Source organism: Salpingoeca rosetta (assembly GCF_000188695.1).
Source record: "Salpingoeca rosetta unplaced genomic scaffold supercont1.4, whole genome shotgun sequence".
In the NCBI taxonomy this organism is placed as follows: domain Eukaryota; class Choanoflagellata; order Craspedida; family Salpingoecidae; genus Salpingoeca; species Salpingoeca rosetta.
Genome location: NW_004754930.1, coordinates 1,201,053 through 1,219,494, shown reverse-complemented (window position 1 = coordinate 1,219,494; position 18,442 = coordinate 1,201,053). Strand labels below are relative to the sequence as shown.

The following is an 18,442-nucleotide window of genomic DNA, read 5'->3' as shown; positions in this document are numbered from 1 at the left end:
GGCGAAGAGATATGGGGGTGTACATCTTTAACGAAGGGCGCTCACCCCAACGGACTATAAGCCACACAGACTTCAACACAATGAACCCAGAGATGGTCGACAACACGTGTGTGTATTTGTGTGTGTGTGTGTGTGTGTGTGTGTGTGTGTGTGTGTGTGTGTGTGTGTGCGTGCGCATATGGATGTAAACCAGAGCAACGACGTGAAACAAGTCGTCATCTGATCACGCGGTAGGAGAGTGCAATAGGCAGGGTGGAGGTCTGACCATTATTAGGATCATCGGCGCCAGCTACGGAGCAATTCAAAAAAAAAAAAAAAACACACAGGCACAGCCCTTCTTTGACACTACAACTACTAATTCTCGCTAACACATCTCCATCGCCCTACTGCCCTTACACATCGTCCTCGTCCCCGCCCTCGTCCTCGTCCTCACCATCACGATCATCGTCATCGTCATTGTAGCTGTCGTAGTCGTCGTCGTCGTCGTCGTCGTCGTCGTCATACTGTCCGCCTTCGCCACGGCTGCGCAGCCGCCGCTGCGCCCGCTGCGCAAGGAGGTCGGTGACCACCTCCTTCCTCGTCCGGCCGACCAGCGAGAAATTGAAGTGCGCGCGGATGGAGTCGTCTTGGCAGCGCTTGACCGTCAGCAGCATGGGCAGCTGCGGCATGTTGAAGCTGCGCAGTTGCGTTGAGTACACACCCAAGCGGCGAATGCCAGCATAGCCAGACCAGTCCTTGACGGTGCAGTGCGTCACGCGGCACGTGTCGACATCACGCGTGGCCCGCAGTACCATGTCGTGGCACGCACCGAGCAGCAACACCTTGACGTGCGCAACCTCCACAAACATCATCGTGGCAGTCAGCACACAGCATCGAAGCACGTTCACGTGTCGCACAGAGACGCTGCCAAAGCACTTGTTCATATCCACGCGCTCAAAGCCGGCCAGCACCCCGCCAGTGAGCTCACAGCCGACGAGGGACAGCTGTCGCAAGTGCGGTAGTGCAGACAGCTCACTCGCATCAATTGCCAGCGCGCCGTCTCGGCTGCGCAGGCGAAGCTCCCGCACGTGTTGAAACAGCGATGATCGCAGCGGGGGTAGGCGGCCGCCCATGCCCCGGCGTGGATGCGCATTCACCTCAATCGCATTCACACAGGGAGGCAGCACGCGGTGAATGTCCTGGATCGGGCACCCTTGCACATCCACCCACGTGCCCTCCTCACGAGCACCGCCGCTGCTGCAAGCACCACTGTGGCCGCTGCCGCGAGCAACACTGTGGCCGCTGCCGCGAGCAACACTGTGGCCGCTGCTGCGAGCAACACTGTGGCCGCTGCTGCAAGCACCACTGTGGCCGCTGCCGCGAGCAACACTGTGGCCGCTGCCGCGAGCAACACTGTGGCCGCTGCTGCGAGCAACACTGTGGCCACTGCTGCGAGCACCACCACCACCACCACGGCCACTGTGTGTAACAACAACAACGACATCATCACCATCATTCGCATCATCACTGTCATTAAAAGTGATCGCAATCTCCATAACACCATCATCACCATCATCACCAACACCACCATCATTTCCAGCGTCGTCATCATCATCATCATCATCATCATCATCATCATCATCATCATCATCATCATCATCATCATCATCACCAACAAAGTCCCCATTCCCACCACCATCCTCACCACCAACTTCGCCCGCATCGCCGACATCGTTCGTGCTTGCGCGGGCAGGGATTGCTTGCAGGCAGCGCAGGGCTGCTTGTGCCGAGGACTGTGAGGTGAGTTGCACAGAGAGCCGTTCCACCCGCCCCACGAGCGCCGCTGCCACGTCAGCAGTGAGCGGCACATCGGTCGCCAGCTGCTGGACACGCTCGAAAGGAGGGAGGGAGCGGATCTTCGGGCAGCGCTGCATGTGCAGTGACTCCAGCCGCGGCCCACATGCAAGGCCCTCGAGGCCACTGCAGCCTTGAAGGTGGATGTGCGTTGCGTTTGGCACATGCAATGTGCCCGTGAGGGAGCTGACACCAGTCAGGCTGATGTGCGTGGCTGCGAGGCGAAGGTCGGCGTGGGATGGCCGCTTGCACATGTAGAGGGTGAGATGGGGCACATTGCACAGTGGGGTGATGTCCGCCACGCTGACGTCGTTCAGGTGCACGCGCTCTGCCCTGGCCAGCGGTGCCACGCTTGCGAGCGCCACGCATACGAGCTTCACTCGGGGGACGCCGTCTAGTCCATCGATGCTACGCAGCCTCGTGGCTCGACCGATACACATGGCACGCAGCATGACCTGGTCGACACCGCGAAAGTCGCCCGCGATGGCCTGCTGGTGCGTGTGGACGTGCCAACTGATTCGTGACACATTGCCGTTGCAGGCGAGGGTTCTGATTGGCCTGGATTGCATGTGAAGATACTGCAGTTTGCACGTAATGTGCAGCGTTTCCACGAGCACGACGGCGTGCAGCTGTGTGTTGGCACAGCCAAGCACCTTCAAGGCACGCATGCACGCGTCCACTTGTGATTGCGTCTCCAGCCAAGCCACCAGTGTCGCAAAGGCCGGGCGGAGGACAGGCGCACCCGCCATCGTCGATGTCGTTGTTGTGGTTGTTGACATCGTAGTGGTCGTTGTCGAAGTTGTTGTTGCTGTTGTAGTCGAGGCTGTTATTGTTGTTGTCGTCGCTGTGGTGGTTGTTGTCGTTGTAGACAATGTTGTGGTTGTGGCATCAGCACCCATCAGATTGGAGCTGGCGTGCGCGGGTGGGTTGGCATCACCGGCCGCAACAACCGCGGAAGCAGGCTTATCTGCGCGCGTTGGCTCTGCTGCCAGCGCTGGTGCTGGCGCCTTGCCTCGCGCGTCTGGCTCGGCGGCAGTTTGCTGCGCAGTGGTTGTGGCTGAGTGTGCGTGTGTCGACAGGTTGAACTTTGAGTTCCAGAGATCAATGGCAGACTGGGACGAGAACACGACGCGGCTGCAGGTCGCAAACGCGGTGCAAAACGCTTCGGAGAAGGGGCGCTGCCGTTGGAGGAAGGCGCAGTTGCATGCCCAGGTTGCTCCCAGCCACGAGTACACGAGGAAGCGCTCCTCCAGCCAGACATCCACGTCAAAGGCGCGGTCGCCGGAGCGCCTGCTCGCCTCCACATCTGGCTCAATGAACCCTTGCACCACGCCTGGCCCGAAGTGGCCGCTGAAGCACCACCGCGGCATGGCGTTTGGCAGATTGTGGTACAGGTTGCGGCATGTCAGCATGAGGTTGAAGAATGCTCGCATCGACACGAGGGCGTTGATGTCGCGGGTCTTGGCGGGAAAATGACGATCATCATCATTGTCGCCGTCGAGGCTCTCATCGCCCTCGCAGCCACCTGCAGCCACGGGGAGATCGGGCAGGTGCCGTGCCACAATCGCCCATTCATCCACGCCGAGGCCAGCTGGCCACGACGCCATGGCTGGTGTCGACAATGTTGCTTGCTCGTTTGCGTGGCGGTGCTGTTTTGCGATCGCCTTCTTGTTGTGCGCTATGTTGTTCGTCGTGCGATCACGGTTTTGCTTGCTTGTGTTGCTGTTGTGGTGTGTGGTGTGCGCGTTGTGGAGGATTTTTGCGGAAACACGACGCTCCAGTGAACGTTGCTGACAAACCAAACATCGATACCCTCCTCCTGCGCTCTGGCTCCATTCATCCATCTGCTCCTGCTCTGCTGCCAGTAAGCGAGCGAGCAAACTGCCATCTAACGTCCCGAGCTGCTTCTTTGCTTGCCAGCGTGCCTCTTGCTCGCTCGCTCGCTCGCCGGCTTTGTTTGTTGCTTCCTTTGTGCATGATGTCGGTCAACGTGCTGAAGGCTTGGGGTGCGGAAGTCGCCGAGGGCGGCACGGCGAGGCGGTTGATGCTCAGTTTGGTGGTACTTCTACTCTTGTGCTCTGCCCTCGACCTTGTCTTTGACGCCTTTGTCCCAGACGTCATCTCAGGTTTGCTTCCATGGCGTTGTTTGTTTCTGTATGTGTTGTGTGTGTTTGTGTTGTGTTTGTGTTGTGTCGTGTGTGTTGTGTTGTGTTGTGTGTTGTGTTGTGTGTGTGGATTGTGTTGTGCGTGTTGTGTCGTGTGTGTCTGTGTGTTGTGTCGTGTGTGTGTGTCTGTGTGTGTCTGTGTGTTGTGTCGTGTGTCTGCATATGTTGTTCGTCCATGTCGTGTGTGTTGTGTCTGTATTTATGAATGCATTGTGACCACTGTCCAGCCCATGGTTTACCAACGTCCTGCTTGTGGTTTTGCCTCTGTCGCAGCATGGGTGCAGCTGCTGGTGGCGTTGGGCGGTGTCGCGTACCTTGCCTCTGACCTGCTGCGGCAACTGGAGCAGCACAAAGCCAGATCGGATGTCAGCCTCTTGGACCGGATCGGCTACGAGCTCGACTTGTGGTGCGCGTGTGTAATGATGCGTATGCGTGTGTGTGTGTGTGTGTGTGTGTGTGTGTGTGTGTGCGTGTGTGTGTGTGTGCGTGTGTGTGTGTGTGCGTGTGTGTGTGTGTGCGTGTGTGTGTGTGCGTGTGTGTGTGTGCGTGTGCGCGTGCGTGTGCATGAGCTTGGTATCCGGGCATGTACTTGAACCAACCGATGGCCAAAGGTTACTGCTTACATGCTGGCCGGTGTACGCCGCATTTGTATGCCCATGTTTGAACGTAAAACAGGCTGTCCACCAATTCATCTGCAAAGCCCATGGCGCTGATGCTGGCGACGCTGCTCCTCATCGTTGTTGGCGGGCCGCTGCTTGCTGTTGCCGAGCCCCAGTCCATCTTCACAGCGTGGTGGAGTGCGTGGACGTGGATATCCGACCCAGGAACGCACGCTGACGTCGATCCAGGCCTGCCGCGCCTCATCGCGTTCGCTCTCACTGTCGGCGGCATGCTCGTCTTTGCCCTGCTCGTCGGTACGTCGTCAACATCAGCGTGCCCATGTGTATGTGTGAGGTCTGTGTGCACACGTGTACGGACGTGTACGGACATGGTTTTTGAGTATGTGAACATCCGTGTGTGTGTGTGTGTGTGTGTGTGTGTGTGTGTGTGTGTGTGTGTGTGTGTGTGTGTGTGTGTGTGTGTGTGTGTGTGTGTGTGTGTGCAAAACTGTCCGCGTTTGCGCTCTGGCACACCACTGATGCGAGCACTACTTTGCTTGCACATGTCGTACTGCTCCCATTCCAATACAGGCATCATTTCGGACGAAATATCCGAACGCGTGGACGACCTCAAGAAAGGTACAGCAGTAAACACTTCTCTTGGCAATCCAGTTGCCATGCGATTGCGTGTGCGCGTGCGTGCGTGTGTGCGTGTGTGTGTGTGCGCGTGTGCGTGCGTGTGTGTGTGTGTGTGTGCGTGTGGGTGAGAGGCGACAATCCACTTCGTTTGCTTGTCCGCATCGACACATGCTGTGCTGCGCAATGATTCGTGTAGGGCGCAGCAGTGTAATTGAGACGGGACACAGCCTCATCCTGGGCTGGTCAGACAAGACCCTTCCAGTCATTCAGGTTCGTGAATGCAGTGGTGCGGTGGTGGCGATGATTGCTTCGCGCGACATTACACCAGTGCAAGTGTGCAAGTGTGCAAGTGTGAGCGTGGGTGTGTGTGAGCGTAGGTACGCGTGGATGTGGTGTGCTGCTTGCCATTCACGTAGCAACGCTCACGTGTCTTTGTTTTATGCGTGTGCGTGTGTGTGCATTCGTGCATGTGCGTGTACCGTTGTTCCCCTGCGCAGGAGTTGTGTCTTGCAAACGAAAGCATGGGCGGGGGCACTATTGTCGTCCTCTCAACGCGTGACAAGGAAGAAATGGTATATGCGTGCATTTGTGTGTGTTTACATGTATGTTTACATGTGCCCAGGAACCTTTGAGTTTTGAGCTCCTCGCGTCGTTGCTCGCAACACACGCACACACGCACACACACACACACACACACACACACACACACACACACACACACACACACACACACACACACACACACACACACACACACACACACACACACACACGCACGCACAACCCAGTTTTCACGCAACCCCCCCCCCTCTGTGCATGTGTGCATGCATGCAGGAGGAGCTGATTGACGACAGCGACGTGGACATGAAAGGAAGCAAGGTTGTCTGCCGGACGGGCTCCCCTCTCAGCTACACCGCACTCATGAAGGTGCGGGCCATCGTGCTTTCTGCTTCTTGAAGCCGTTGACGTTGGCAGCGCAAGCGTATTCACAACACGTGCATGCGCAGTGCAAATTTGCATGTTTTCGTCACGCTCGCCACACACACACACACACACACACACACACACACACACACACACACACACACACACACACACACACACACACACACACACACACGCGCACACAATTACAACAAATCTCGGACGTGTGGTGCCGTCACTTGACATCGCCAGGTGTCGTGCACGAGTGCGCGGTCGATCATCTGTCTTGCAAGCAAAGAACTTTCCCCAGATGCAAGCGATGCGCAGCAATTGCGCATTGTGCTCCAGCTCAAACAGGCTCTGGAACAATACGACCTGGTGCGTTGCACGTGGGCGTACATGTGTGTTCATGCGTGTGTATGTGTGTATGTGTGTGTTTATGTTTATGTGTGTGAGTGTGAGTGTGTTACGTGTGTGTACGTGTGCGTATGCGCGCATACTTTGGATTGAAACGCTGTGCGCATGTTATTGCGTGCTTGCTGACAGCGCGTAGCTCATGCTGGCAACTGCCATGTACTTCTGTATGTGTGCATACGCGTGTGTTCAGGCATCCCCACACGTGGTGGTGGAGGTGTTGGATGTGGACAATGCCGATGTCATTCGAGAAGCAGACGAGGTGCGTGTGTGTGTGAGTGAGTGAGTGAGTGAGTGAGTGAGTGAGGGTGAGTGTAGATGAGTGTGTTGTGTGTTTGTACGCGTGTGTTTGTGTCTTATTTGGAAATCTGTGCATGGTTTGAACTGCGGGCCCTCTTACATGTCAACTTTCTCGCCTTCCCTTCACATTCTTGCTCGTTCGAGAGCAGCTTCGGTGTGTTCTGGTGCAATCACACGACATCATTGGGCGTCTGATGGTGACAACAACCCGCCAGCCACTCATGGGTAGGCTGCGAACACAAACTTGACAAACATGCTTCGAGCACAAAGCTGTCCTTGCTGCTGTAGAGCACACTCATTGACATGCGCATGTCACAGCAATTGCTCGGCGCCAAAAGTTCATTCTGCTCCGTTTGTATCCCCCCCCCATCATCATCATCATCATCATCATCATCATCATCATCATCATCATCATCATCGTCATCATCATGACAGGCGCAATCATGGCTGAGCTGCTGAGTTTTGACGGTCCAGAGTTCTACATGCGTGAATGGGAAGGTGCGACAAACCAGCGTGTCATGCTGCAGGCAGCGTCATTTCAGCAAGTGTGTTGGAATGCACATGCACATCAATCGCGCTGCGTCCCTCATGCCTGCACGCTCTGGCTCCAAACGTTTGCCCACTGCCATGTTCATGTTGACTCCACAGAGCTGGTCGGGCGGCGCTTTGGTGAAATCGTCTTCATGTTTGACGCAGCCGTTCCTGTCGGTATTCGCTGCGGCGGGTGAGCAGCACATGCGACGCGCGCTCTGCTGCCGCTCATGCATTCAAAGTCACGTGCACACTTGCAAGGCATTCATGTTCTGCGACTCTGCTCGCACACACATACACACACACAAATGTACACAAATGCACACATGTGCACACACACACACACACACACACATGTGCACACACACATGTACACAAGCGCGCGTGTCACTCACACCCGCTGGAACACATCTTCCCCTTCCCCCAACTACACGTGCCAATTTGAAACAATTTGAACCAGTGCGATTTTGTTGAATCCACCAGACAGCCGCGTCATTCAATCGGGAGAAGAGATTATCGTCGTTGCCGAAGATGACGACACATATGCACCAAAGGTGTGCCGCACCCGTTTTCGTGTTGTGCGTGTGTGCGTGAGTGTGTGCATGACCATTTGTCAGTAGTTGTACCTCCCGGCTCAGTCTGCACGTTTTGGGCGTGTGCCTGTACGTGCGTATGCCCTGCTTCCTCTCTGCCCCTGCCTGCTGCTCCTCACAACGACAAATGCGTCTCTGACTGTGCACTCCATCGCACAACACACATGCAATACAACGCAACGCCACACAAAAGGCTGAGCGGCAAGTGCACATTGACCACCGCAGCTTCGTTCCTTCCGCGCGAGAGACAGTGCACCGCAGCCGCATCCTCTTCCTCAACTGGCGGCGCGATATGGAGCATCTTGTCATGCAGCTCGACGAGCAAGTCGGACCCGTGAGTGCACACACACACACATACACATACACATACACATACAGACACATGCACGCAGAAATGTTTACACATACACGTGTTATTCACGATACCGACGAACGATTCACGTCGCACGCGCACGCACGCACGCACATGTGCGCGCACACGAACGTCGCGTCATGCGCTAGTACACGTGCAAACAGCATCAACGTCACGCATGTACGCCACACGCCACCACACATGCAAACGCGGCTTTCCCGACCCGATGTTGCTGCAGGGCACGGTGCTGTACATGATGAGCGAAAAGCCGCGTGAGGAGCAGATGTTTGCACTGCGAGAGGGCGGACTGACGCGGGAGCGCCTGCAAAACATCACCACCATCCAACATAAGGAAGGCAACACGCTCAGCAGGAAGCACTTGCAGGGACTCAAGTGAGGCACCTTGTGCTGGTCTGTGTGTATGTCTTTGTGTGATTGCTAACTGCATTGTGTGTGTGTGTGTGTGTGTGTGTGTGTGTGTGTGTGTGTGTGTGTGTGTGTGTGTGTGAAGGGCACTGGAATCCGCACTCACGATGTACACATGCACACGCACGCGCAGGTTGGAGGAGTTTGACAACATTCTGATTCTGTCCAACGAGTCTGAGAGCAAACAGGAGGCAGATTCGCGATCGCTGGCGACGCTGCTGATGGTGAAGAGCATTCAGCGCGAGCGAACGGCCGGGTATCACGGTGTTGTCGCCAGGAAGCAGCCTGCCATCGTCGGCGAGGTGGGAAAAGGGGCGTTTGAGATGCTTGCAAGCAACAACATGTACATGGACATTGAGCTTTTTCCTTTGTGCTTGTACATACGCATTGCTGACACACACACATATGCTCGCTCACACACATACACACATACACACATATATGCACATGCACACCCTTTCACACACTTACACACTCACTCACATGCACACACATGCACACGCATGCTCACACACACATGCTCACACACATGCTCACACACATGCACACACGCATGCTCACACACACATGCTCACACACACACACGTACACACCCCAACTGTGGGCAGATTCTCGATCCCCAAACGCAGCAGCTCGTGCGGGCGATGTCTGGATCTGATTACGTCATGAGCAACGACATCATCTCCAGCTACATTGCGCAAGTGTCCGAGAACCGGTTCCTCAGCGCTGTCCTTTCTGAGCTGCTGACCAGTGTCGGCTGCGAGCTGTATGTGCGCAGTGCCGGCCGGTATCTCCAGCACGCGCACGAGGAGCTTTCGTTTTGGGATCTGCAGGCCCGAACACGCCTCACCCAGGAGGTGTGTGTGCTTGTATGTGCTTGTGTGTACGTGTGTGTACGTGTGTGTGTGTGTTTGCGAGTTGATGATGGGCGTGCGTGCGTGGTCTGTAACTACCTACCCTCGTGCGTGAACTCACTTGTTCTGTCTGCCAATGTGATAGATTCTCATTGGCTTCGTTCCGGTTGGCTCAAAGGACACTGTCATCAACCCGCCAAAGAAGGTTTGGTCACGAGGACAGAGAAACATGACGCAGGAAACACCACATGGAACTATACAGACAGAAGGAGCACACACACACACACACACACACACACACACACACACACACACACACACACACACACACACACACACACACACACACACACACACCCTCCCTTCCTTTCTTGCAGGATGCGATGCGCATGTGGAGTGCTGAGGACCGCGTGATTGTGCTGGCGCGAGATTGACTACGGAACAGAGAGCATGGAAGGAAATGTGCGACGTTCGTTTGTGGCTTTGATTGGTTGAATGTGTTACGTTCGTGCGGTTGTGGTTTGTTACTCTGGCACACTGCCCATTCAAATACCACGTGGCGCTTGTATGTGGCTGTTACAGGCATGCTCTACACAAAGCAATAAAAAGCTATGGTGCAAATGCGAAACAATCTACAGTCAATCCAGAATAGCACCTCCCAAACACGTTTCGATGCAAATCTACACATACACTCACTGACACACGCACACACACACACACACACACACTCTATCTACTCACTGAAACACACACACACACACTCTTCACTCACACAATCACAAACTCAAAACACAAATCCTACAAATGTGATTCGTCATCATCATCACCATCACCAACAGGATGTGTCTGCTGCTGGTTCTGGCTCTGGTGTTGTGCAAACATCAGGCGCTGCTGTGACGGCTGGTGTGGATTGGGAGTGAGGGTACGGTACGTGTTGGCAAGCGTCATGGCAGCACCAGCAGCAACAGGTGTAGGAGCAGCAGTGGCAGATGCCGGCCGTTCGAGCGGCGCTGCTGGTGTTGGCGCTGCTGTGGAGGGAAGAATCCCTTGCAGCACCAGGTCGACATTGTGCGGCGCGAGCATGGCGATGATGTCCAGGAACGTTGGGCGGGCGGCTGGCCACGCGCACGTGGTGGTGTAGAAGAGCGCAGCGAGGGCATGGTTGGTGTGTGGAGGTGCAGCCAGCACGGGTGGGTAGGCGGAGTCGGGTTTGGCTGATGGTGCACGTGGTGGAGGGGACTCTGTTTGTACGCGACGGGCAAAGCCAGCCAGGTGCAGCACGAGAGCCTTGTCATCCATCTCCGCAAAAGGCAGCTCGCCTTTGGTCAGCACCTCAAACAGCAGCATGCCAAATGCATACACGTCCGACGCTGTCGTGAACTTCTTCGCCAGCAGCACCTCCGGCGCAATCCATCTGCAGCGGTCGAAACACACAACCGCAGGCATCATTGAGCGTGTGTGTGTGCGTGTGTGTGTTTGTGCGTGCGTGTGCGTGTGTGTGCGTGTGTGTGCGTGTGCGTGTGCAGGTATGTGTAGGTGTGTGTGTGTGTGCGCGCATGATCGTGCGTGTGCGTGTGTGTGCGTGTGTGTGCGTGTGCGTGTGCAGGTATGTGTGTGTGTAGGTGTGTGTGTGCACACGTGATCGTGCGTGTGTGCATGTGTTACGCGTGAACACGTAAGTGGGCATGCGTGTGTGAGAGCGAGTGAGTCCCGAGTAGGACCGCACACAATGCATGTTCCATACAATATTCACACCTTGGTTCCACTCACCCACCCACCCACCCACCCATCCATCTTCTTCTTCAACAGGGCACAAACCTGAGGGGCAGAGAGCGGTTGGTTTCGACGGTGTAGTACACGGCGTCATCATCGCTTCCAACCTGCATGACCCGGCTCAGTCCATAGTCCGACAATTTGCACTGCAGGTTCCGGCCCAGGAGCACGTTGCGCGCAGCAATGTCGCGATGCACAATGCCCAGGCGCCCCAGCTCAGCAGCCCCGCACGCCACCTGGTACAGGATGAGCACCGTGTCCTCGACGCTCGGGTTTGTGGTGGGCAGTGCGAGCCAGTCCTCCAGGCTTCCGTGGGGCAAGTACTCCAACACAATTCCGAGCGGGTTGTCCTTCGTGATGCTGTACAGCATGCTCACCAAGTTTGGATGGTGAATGTCACGCATGAGCCTCATCTCTTCCAAAAACTCGGTAGCGCACGAGTCATCGAGCAGCGTCTTCACCGCCACCAGCATACAGCCTGCTGCTGCTGCTGCTGCTGTGGACGTTGTCGTCGCGACTTCACCAGCACCACCGCGCGGCCTCTTGCGGTGCAGTGTCATCAGCTGCACATTCCCAAATTGGCCGGATCCAAGCTCCTTGACAAACTCAAGCTGCGACCAGTCCACTTCGCCGTTGTCGCTGCTGCTCACCCGTTGCAGCAGAATCACCGCCTCTGCGAGCGAGCGAACCCCTCGTGGTGGCGGTGATGACGACTGCTGGCTGATTCCTGTCGGCTGGGACAGCAACGGCTGAAGGGCCCCGTGCAGCACGCCCTGAACCCCACGTGGCAGCCGCTGCCACACTTGTGCCGTCGTGCGTTGCAAAACTCCCAGGGCAAGGTGCTCGCTGCTCTCGCCACCGCCGTTGCCTGCAGGCACAGGCACCAGCGCCATGGCCAGCCGCTCCTCCTGCACGAACAGCAGCTGAAGGCACACGTGGCTGACGTCGCACTTGTTGACGCACAGGAATTCCAGGCTCAAGCACAGGTCCAAGAGTACCTGCTTCACAAAGGACGCACCCACCTCCACATTTTTGCTGTTGCTGGTTGGCGCCGGGGTGTGTTGCGTCGCAGTGCCTGTCTGCAGACTCTTCAACCGCTCCGCAAGTGGCTGGCAGCTACTCAACGACACGAGCAGGCCGTTCACGCTCATGGCACCGCCCCCTTCGCGATGTGGCGGCAGCGGCACGCCAAGTGCCATCCCGGTGATTGGAAGGAAACGCGCGTCACCGCGCAACAGGCGAGTGAACAGCCGGTAGTCGGCATCGAGAGCCTTTGCGCCATCACCGTGGTCGTTGTTGCCCTTGAAGTGATTGTCGCTGGCCGTGTGTGGTCGCGCGAGCACCAGGCCTTGTTTACGTGTCTGACGGTTGGTGACAAATGCAGCCACGTGGGTGTGCATCCGCAGCAGTGATTGCACGTGCAAATGTGCGCCGTCAACCCGCCGCAGCGCAGCCAGTGACGCCTGCCGTGGCGGGCCAGTACCGGGCATGGCAGTGGCGCCAACAGCCCCTTGCTCGGTCGCGAACACGTCCAGCGTGTCCGCGTCGCGGTGGTCTGTGTACGGGCCAGGCGGTGCTGCACCACTGCTGTCAAGCGTGTATGTCAACTTGGTGTGCAGGGCCTCGAATGTGGGCCGGAAGCGCGGCTGCACATGTGTGCACAGGCGCACCACGGACAACAAGACTGGCGGCATGTGAGTGGATGGTTGCAGGTTGGGCGTGCCTGCACGCACGCTTGCCGCCGCCTCTAATGGCGTTCTTCCTTGCACTGGAAAGGGCTGGCCAAGATGCAGCACCTCATACATGATGGCACCAAACGCGTACACGTCCGTCTTGGTGGTGTACTCGCCGTCCTCAAGCACCTCCGGAGCACTGTACCGCAGCAGCGGCCACCGCGAATCGTCCCCACCGCCCTGAACGCTGCTGCTGCTGCTCACAGCATTGCTGTGGCTGTTGCTGCTGTTGCTGCTGTTGTTTCCCCACGCGGGAAATGGCATTGCGTGCAATCTGGACGCAGAGAGTCGCTTCGCCCAATTTTGCTCGTGTTCCTGTTGTTGTTGCTGCTGCTGCTGCTGCTGCTGCTGCTGCTGTTGGTGGTGGTGGCTGAGGTACACATCTGTGCGGTAGACGTTTCGAGCAAGGGCAAAGCCGCTGATGCGCACGTCTGCAAGCGACTGCCTAATATGGATGGCCTCCAGCGACAGGTTGCGATGCACAATGTACTTGGACTCGATGAACGTGAGGCCCGCCGCCACCTTGTGCAGGCACTGCAACAAATCTGCTTGTGCAACAGCGCCGTGGTGGTGGCCGCTGCTTCTGCCACTGCTGGTGCTGCCGCTGCTGTTGAGTTGTCGGAAGAATTGCGCCAGCGTGCCCTGCGCCATCACCTCTGTCATGCACATGAGGGGCGATGCATCGACAACGACGCCGCGAAGGGCGAGGACGCTTGGGTGGCGGGAGAGGGCAAGCAGCACGCGCGCCTGCACCAGAAACTCCAACTGCACGTCTGGGTCCTCGTGCGTGAGCAGCTGCGCCGTGACTGTCTCTGCCAGGGCCATGTCGTCGCTGCGATGCTGCGCGGCGTGCATTGGGTTTGTCATCATGGTGTTGCACATGGACGCCTCGTGAATGGGCCCAAACCGCCCGCGCCCGAGGGCTTGCCCCAAGCGCACGCCGCTCTGCTCCACAAACTTGGAGCGAAACGCGGACTCAAACGCATCCGTGTCTGCCACAAGTTTTGGGTACTCCACAGCAAACACGCGCTTTGAGCGCTGCAGGAGCACATCTGTCACGTCGCCCGTGACTCCAGCGTCGGCAGAGAAGCGGCTTGAGCGTTTGCGCGCCCCACCTCCTGCCAGCCCCTCGCCATCGTCGTGGCGGCACGTCTGCAAGTTGCGGGAGCGAAGCACGAGGAAGAGGAGACCAATGCAGACGACAGCGCCAATGACACCGCCCACAGCTGCGCCAACAGCGTTGGAGGAGGACTTGCTGTCCTTTGGCGAACCGGACCCCGGGTCCGACGTGCTCGTTGACTGCGACGAGGATGACTGTGCACCGGGGCCGAGGGGCGTGGTCGATGAAGATGAAGGGATGATGCCCAAGATCTGTTCATATGACGGCAGGACCTCGAGCAGGGCCGGGTTGTCGTCGACAGACTCTGGGTAGTCGAAAGCGCTGTCTGGGAGTGGGTCTGGCACCCCTGATCCGTCTCTCCACCGCACGTCACAGTGCGGGCCAGTGGTGCGCCCGCTCGTGTACACGCGCATGTGCGTTTCGCCCATGAACGACTGGATGCCTCTGTGTATGCGTGTATGTGTGTGTATCCATGTGTGTGAGTGTTTCGTGTGCATTCGTGGGTGACGTGGATATCAGATGGGAGAGTAAGGGGAAAGAGCAGGTCATGACGCACATGCACATCAAAACTACACGCTGGTCAAACAGACAAATACACACACACACTCACACATACACACGCACACGCACACACGCACACATACAAACAGGCACATGCACACGCACACATGCACACACATACACGCACACATTCACACAAACATACACACACACACACAGAAGGCGCGCCATCTCCCTCTTTTGAACGTACCTTGCAGGGAGGGGAATGTATATGCCGTCGATATCCACCAAGTAGCCAGCAAAGCGGAGGCTCACGTCCACGTTTGGCTCCCGCACGCCGTGGAACACGCTCCGCAGCCGGGCATACGTGTTGCCATCTTGCGTGATGTTCCCCGTGGCCAGGCCGTTGGTCATCGACAGAACCAGGCGCCCGCTGCCAGGGGTGGGCAGGCCAAGCAGTGTGTCGAGGCAGCCTGGTGGGTCCTGGGCACGCAGGCGCGAGTCCTGCTGGCAGATTTCATCAATGCCATTCTCGCAGTCGGGGGTGCCGTCGCAGAACTGGTCCAGGCGCAGCTGCTTCAGCGGCACATTCCCCAGCGGGCATGCCAGCCGCAGTGGGAGCGGGCAGTGTGTCATGTCTGTGAGCGTCACAACAAACGTGTCGTAGTGCATCTCGCACGTGCAGACAAAGTCGAGGTACGTGTGTCCGTTTCGCCCCTGCCGCTGCACAGACTCGCACGTGGACGGGCTGCTGGCGATGACGACGGGCAGCAGCCCCGTCGCTGGGTGCACAACAATGTCCGTGACCATGGCAAATGGAATGTGCACGACAGCGGAGACTGCGACCTCAAAGGTGAGGAGCGGGTCGATGCCCGGGTCGACGATGGACCGGGGCAAGTAGGTGAACCGCGTCTCGCCGACCGAGAGGACGCTCAGGTTCGGCATGCCGCGCGTGAGGTTGGCCGCTGTCGGCAAGGGGTTGCTGCGCATCACAAGCTGGTACATGTTGGGGTGGACGGCGCCCTCTGGGAGCGGCGTGAACTGGCTGATGCGGTTGGCGGAGAGCTGCAGAACGCGCAGCGTGGGCGCTTTCAGGGTGACGCTGGCGTCGAAGCTCTGCAGGCGATTGCTGGTCAGCTCCAGCCGCAGCAGGGCAGTGAGGTCCTCAAGGACCTGCCACGGAAAGGTGGTGAGATCGGCGCTGGCAATCTCCACCGTGTTGATCCCCGACAGGGACTGGAAGAAGCTGGGATGCACGGTGTTGAAGTGCACGCCGACGAGGCGCACGCTGGCGAGGCTGTTGCTGGAGCGGATGAAGGTGCTGTCCAGTGTGGCGATGTTGATGTTGTCTGCGCGCTCAACCTGCCACCGAAGGAACTGCGTGTTAACGGGGATTCCGGAAGGAAATGCCAGCTGGTTGGCGTCGCAGTAGATCTCCGCATTCGAGTTGATGCAGGAGCAGGTGGAGCAGATGGCACCTGCGCAGTCCACGTCCTCGGGGATGTCATCGCAGAGCACAGATGTGGTTGGCCCGTCCTGGGAGCACCGCAACGCGCACGTCGTCGCGGTCGTGTCGCATTGGGTGCCCATAAACCCGTTGTACGTCGCCTGGCACTGCGCACCCTGTACCACAGCAACGAAACGAGCCGGCCCGCTGCTCATGATGATGGTCGTCACTGCAAGCAGCATCGTCGCCACTGCTGCTGCTGCATCATCTGGCAGCACAGGGGCGGTGCGGCGACGCATCTTCCGTCTTGTTGTTTTGGGTGGTGGAAGGAGCCAAAATGGACTGACCGCATTTCGTGGTGTCGACGCCTGTCGGTTATCGCGGCCTCGGTTATCGCGGCGGCTCAGACGTGTGTTTGTGGTGGCGGATAGCATGCTGGATCTTGGGACTGGCTCCATTGTGTTGGTGGTGGTGTGGTGTGTGGTGATTGTGGTCTCCGTCTTGGCACAGCGCACCAAACACCCTCGGTCAGTTGCATGTGTGTGTCTGTGTGTGTCTGCGTTTGTGTGAGATGTGTGTGTGTGTGTGTGATTGTGTGTATGTGTGTGTCAATGTGTGCATGTGTGTGTCTGTCTGTCTGTCTCTCTCTCTGTCTCTCTGTCTCTCTCTCTCTCTCTCTGTCTCTCTCTGTCTCTCTGTCTCTCTCTGTCTCTTCCCCTGTCTCCCTGCCATCCACAGTGTTGCTGGAGCCCCTCCCCCCTTCACTTGCCACATGCACATCCGTCTTTGCACTGACCCAAGCCGCCTCCCCCCCCCACACATACACACCTTTTCACCACATCTCCAGCGCAATAGCCATCGCGTGTGCGGCCGGCGCCGCACTCATCACGCTGATCTTGGTGACGTGGCCACGGGAAGGAGAAAACCCGCCAACACCAGACCCTCTCCAATCCGAAGTACGTTTGACATTGCACGTTTGTGTTCCATTGTGTTGTTGCACTGCATAAGCACGTACTTGCTCCGCAGATCCTCTCCCCACCTCAGCTGGCTCTCAGCGACCCCTAACCACTTTCGCTTGCGGTTGCCCCGCGCTTGTTCCCTCAACGCTTGCATGCATTTCCTTTCGCCCTCACGGCCCAACCTCAGAGCGAAACGTACCTGATCCTGATCCGGAGCGCCATCCTGTTTGCAGTGTGTCTGGCCACGCTGCTGAGCTGCGTCTTCTACCTCGTCTTCCACCTGACAGAGCCCGTGCGCGCCATATCCGACCCAAGCCGCTGGTGACGTACAGCTTTGTCCGTTGCGCTGCGAGCGTGGCTTTCGCGCCGCTTTTTGTGGACAACGAGGTCTTTGCGATGTGGGGCATCGTGTCGCGCGACGCTCACGTGGTGCTGCTGCCAAGCCACGTGTCGAGCCTCCCGCCTGGCCAGTGCGTGCGCGTGGTGGGTGCACTCCACTCTTTTGACTTGAGCACGCAGACCATGGTGCTGGGCCACCGTGGCGCGCGTGTTCGCATCAACGCTGCGCTGCTCGGGCCGGTCCCCATCCGGCGCGGCGATATTTGGACCATTCTAGGTTACACTGCTCACGACCAGGTAGCGTGCGGGCGCGCGTGTCTGTCTATGTGTGTGTGTGTGTGTGTGTGTGTGTGTGTGTGTGTGTGTGTGTGTGTGTGTGTGTGTGTGTGTCTGTGTGCGTGTGTGTGCGTGTGTGTGCGTGTGCGTGTGTGTGTGTGCGTGCGTGCGTGTGCGTGTGTGTGTGTGGCTGTGTGGCTGTGTGCGTGCGTGTATCTGTGTGTTTGGGCGTTGGGAACTTTTTCGTGACATTCGCCACCGCGGCTCTTACCATCGCCGCTCTTTCCACTGTCACCGTCGCTGCTGGCTTGCTTCTGAATGTCCCATCATCTGAATGTCCCATCACCACCCACACGACCCTCTCAACCAACAACCACCACCCCTTTCAACTGCCTCTCCCTCCCGCGTTCATCTCCACAGACCTCTGTCATTGTGGTTGAGGCGCAAGCTGGACGGATCACGCCAGATGTTGATGTCCCGCTGCTTGAACGATGCATCGACGCGCGTCAACGCTACCTGGAGCAACTGCACCCGTCCTCTGCGCAGTAATGTCTTGGGAACAGCTTGGCGTCATGCTGATTAGTTCACCGTCCACCAAGGGGCAACATGATCCACCCATTTTTGTTTTCCAAATGGTCCGTACCTCCACACCCCCCCCCCACAC

At 57.6% G+C, this 18,442-nt stretch overlaps 5 protein-coding genes across 5 annotated transcripts; 3 read left to right on the top strand and 2 right to left on the bottom strand.

Moving 5' to 3' along the window:
• Nucleotides 1–392: 392 nt before the first annotated feature.
• Nucleotides 393–3,440, bottom strand: PTSG_01335 (uncharacterized protein; the record flags this gene model as incomplete). Its single annotated transcript, XM_004997251.1, has 1 exon — nucleotides 393–3,440. The coding sequence occupies one exon, from the start codon at nucleotides 3,438–3,440 to the stop codon at nucleotides 393–395; it is 3,048 nt and encodes a 1,015-aa protein (XP_004997308.1).
• A 126-nt stretch (nucleotides 3,441–3,566) lies between these two features.
• On the top strand, nucleotides 3,567–10,252 carry PTSG_01334 (uncharacterized protein). The gene is made up of 19 exons (XM_004997250.1): nucleotides 3,567–3,959; nucleotides 4,272–4,404; nucleotides 4,674–4,912; nucleotides 5,189–5,236; nucleotides 5,433–5,506; nucleotides 5,734–5,808; nucleotides 6,071–6,163; nucleotides 6,413–6,538; nucleotides 6,768–6,836; nucleotides 7,024–7,099; nucleotides 7,310–7,372; nucleotides 7,523–7,598; nucleotides 7,866–7,959; nucleotides 8,192–8,332; nucleotides 8,589–8,743; nucleotides 8,910–9,078; nucleotides 9,385–9,633; nucleotides 9,776–9,835; nucleotides 10,008–10,252. The coding sequence occupies exons 1-19, from the start codon at nucleotides 3,809–3,811 to the stop codon at nucleotides 10,062–10,064; spliced, it is 2,148 nt and encodes a 715-aa protein (XP_004997307.1). The 5' UTR covers nucleotides 3,567–3,808; the 3' UTR covers nucleotides 10,065–10,252.
• Nucleotides 10,253–10,428: 176 nt separating this feature from the next.
• PTSG_01333 (TK/RTKE protein kinase) lies at nucleotides 10,429–16,503 on the bottom strand (the record flags this gene model as incomplete). The annotated part of the gene is made up of 3 exons (XM_004997249.1): nucleotides 10,429–11,044; nucleotides 11,449–14,700; nucleotides 15,008–16,503. The coding sequence occupies 3 exons, from the start codon at nucleotides 16,501–16,503 to the stop codon at nucleotides 10,429–10,431; spliced, it is 5,364 nt and encodes a 1,787-aa protein (XP_004997306.1).
• A 133-nt stretch (nucleotides 16,504–16,636) lies between these two features.
• PTSG_11710 (uncharacterized protein) lies at nucleotides 16,637–17,488 on the top strand (the record flags this gene model as incomplete). The annotated part of the gene is made up of 3 exons (XM_004997248.1): nucleotides 16,637–16,731; nucleotides 17,052–17,160; nucleotides 17,351–17,488. The coding sequence occupies 3 exons, from the start codon at nucleotides 16,637–16,639 to the stop codon at nucleotides 17,486–17,488; spliced, it is 342 nt and encodes a 113-aa protein (XP_004997305.1).
• A 71-nt stretch (nucleotides 17,489–17,559) lies between these two features.
• PTSG_11709 (uncharacterized protein) lies at nucleotides 17,560–18,327 on the top strand (the record flags this gene model as incomplete). The annotated part of the gene is made up of 2 exons (XM_004997247.1): nucleotides 17,560–17,799; nucleotides 18,199–18,327. 2 exons carry the CDS (start codon nucleotides 17,560–17,562, stop codon nucleotides 18,325–18,327), a joined length of 369 nt encoding a protein of 122 aa, XP_004997304.1.
• Between the last annotated feature and the right edge of the window lie 115 nt (nucleotides 18,328–18,442).

Bases quoted from the DNA above. Each gene is read 5' to 3' on its own strand.
- PTSG_01334 (XM_004997250.1), top strand. From the start codon at position 3,809: ATGATGTCGGTCAACGTGCTGAAGGCTTGGGGTGCGGAAGTCGCCGAG. The intron at 4,405-4,673 runs GTGCGCGTGTGT...AACGTAAAACAG, and splicing joins GGCTACGAGCTCGACTTGTG to GCTGTCCACCAATTCATCTG. The intron at 9,836-10,007 runs GTTTGGTCACGA...CCTTTCTTGCAG, and splicing joins TCATCAACCCGCCAAAGAAG to GATGCGATGCGCATGTGGAG.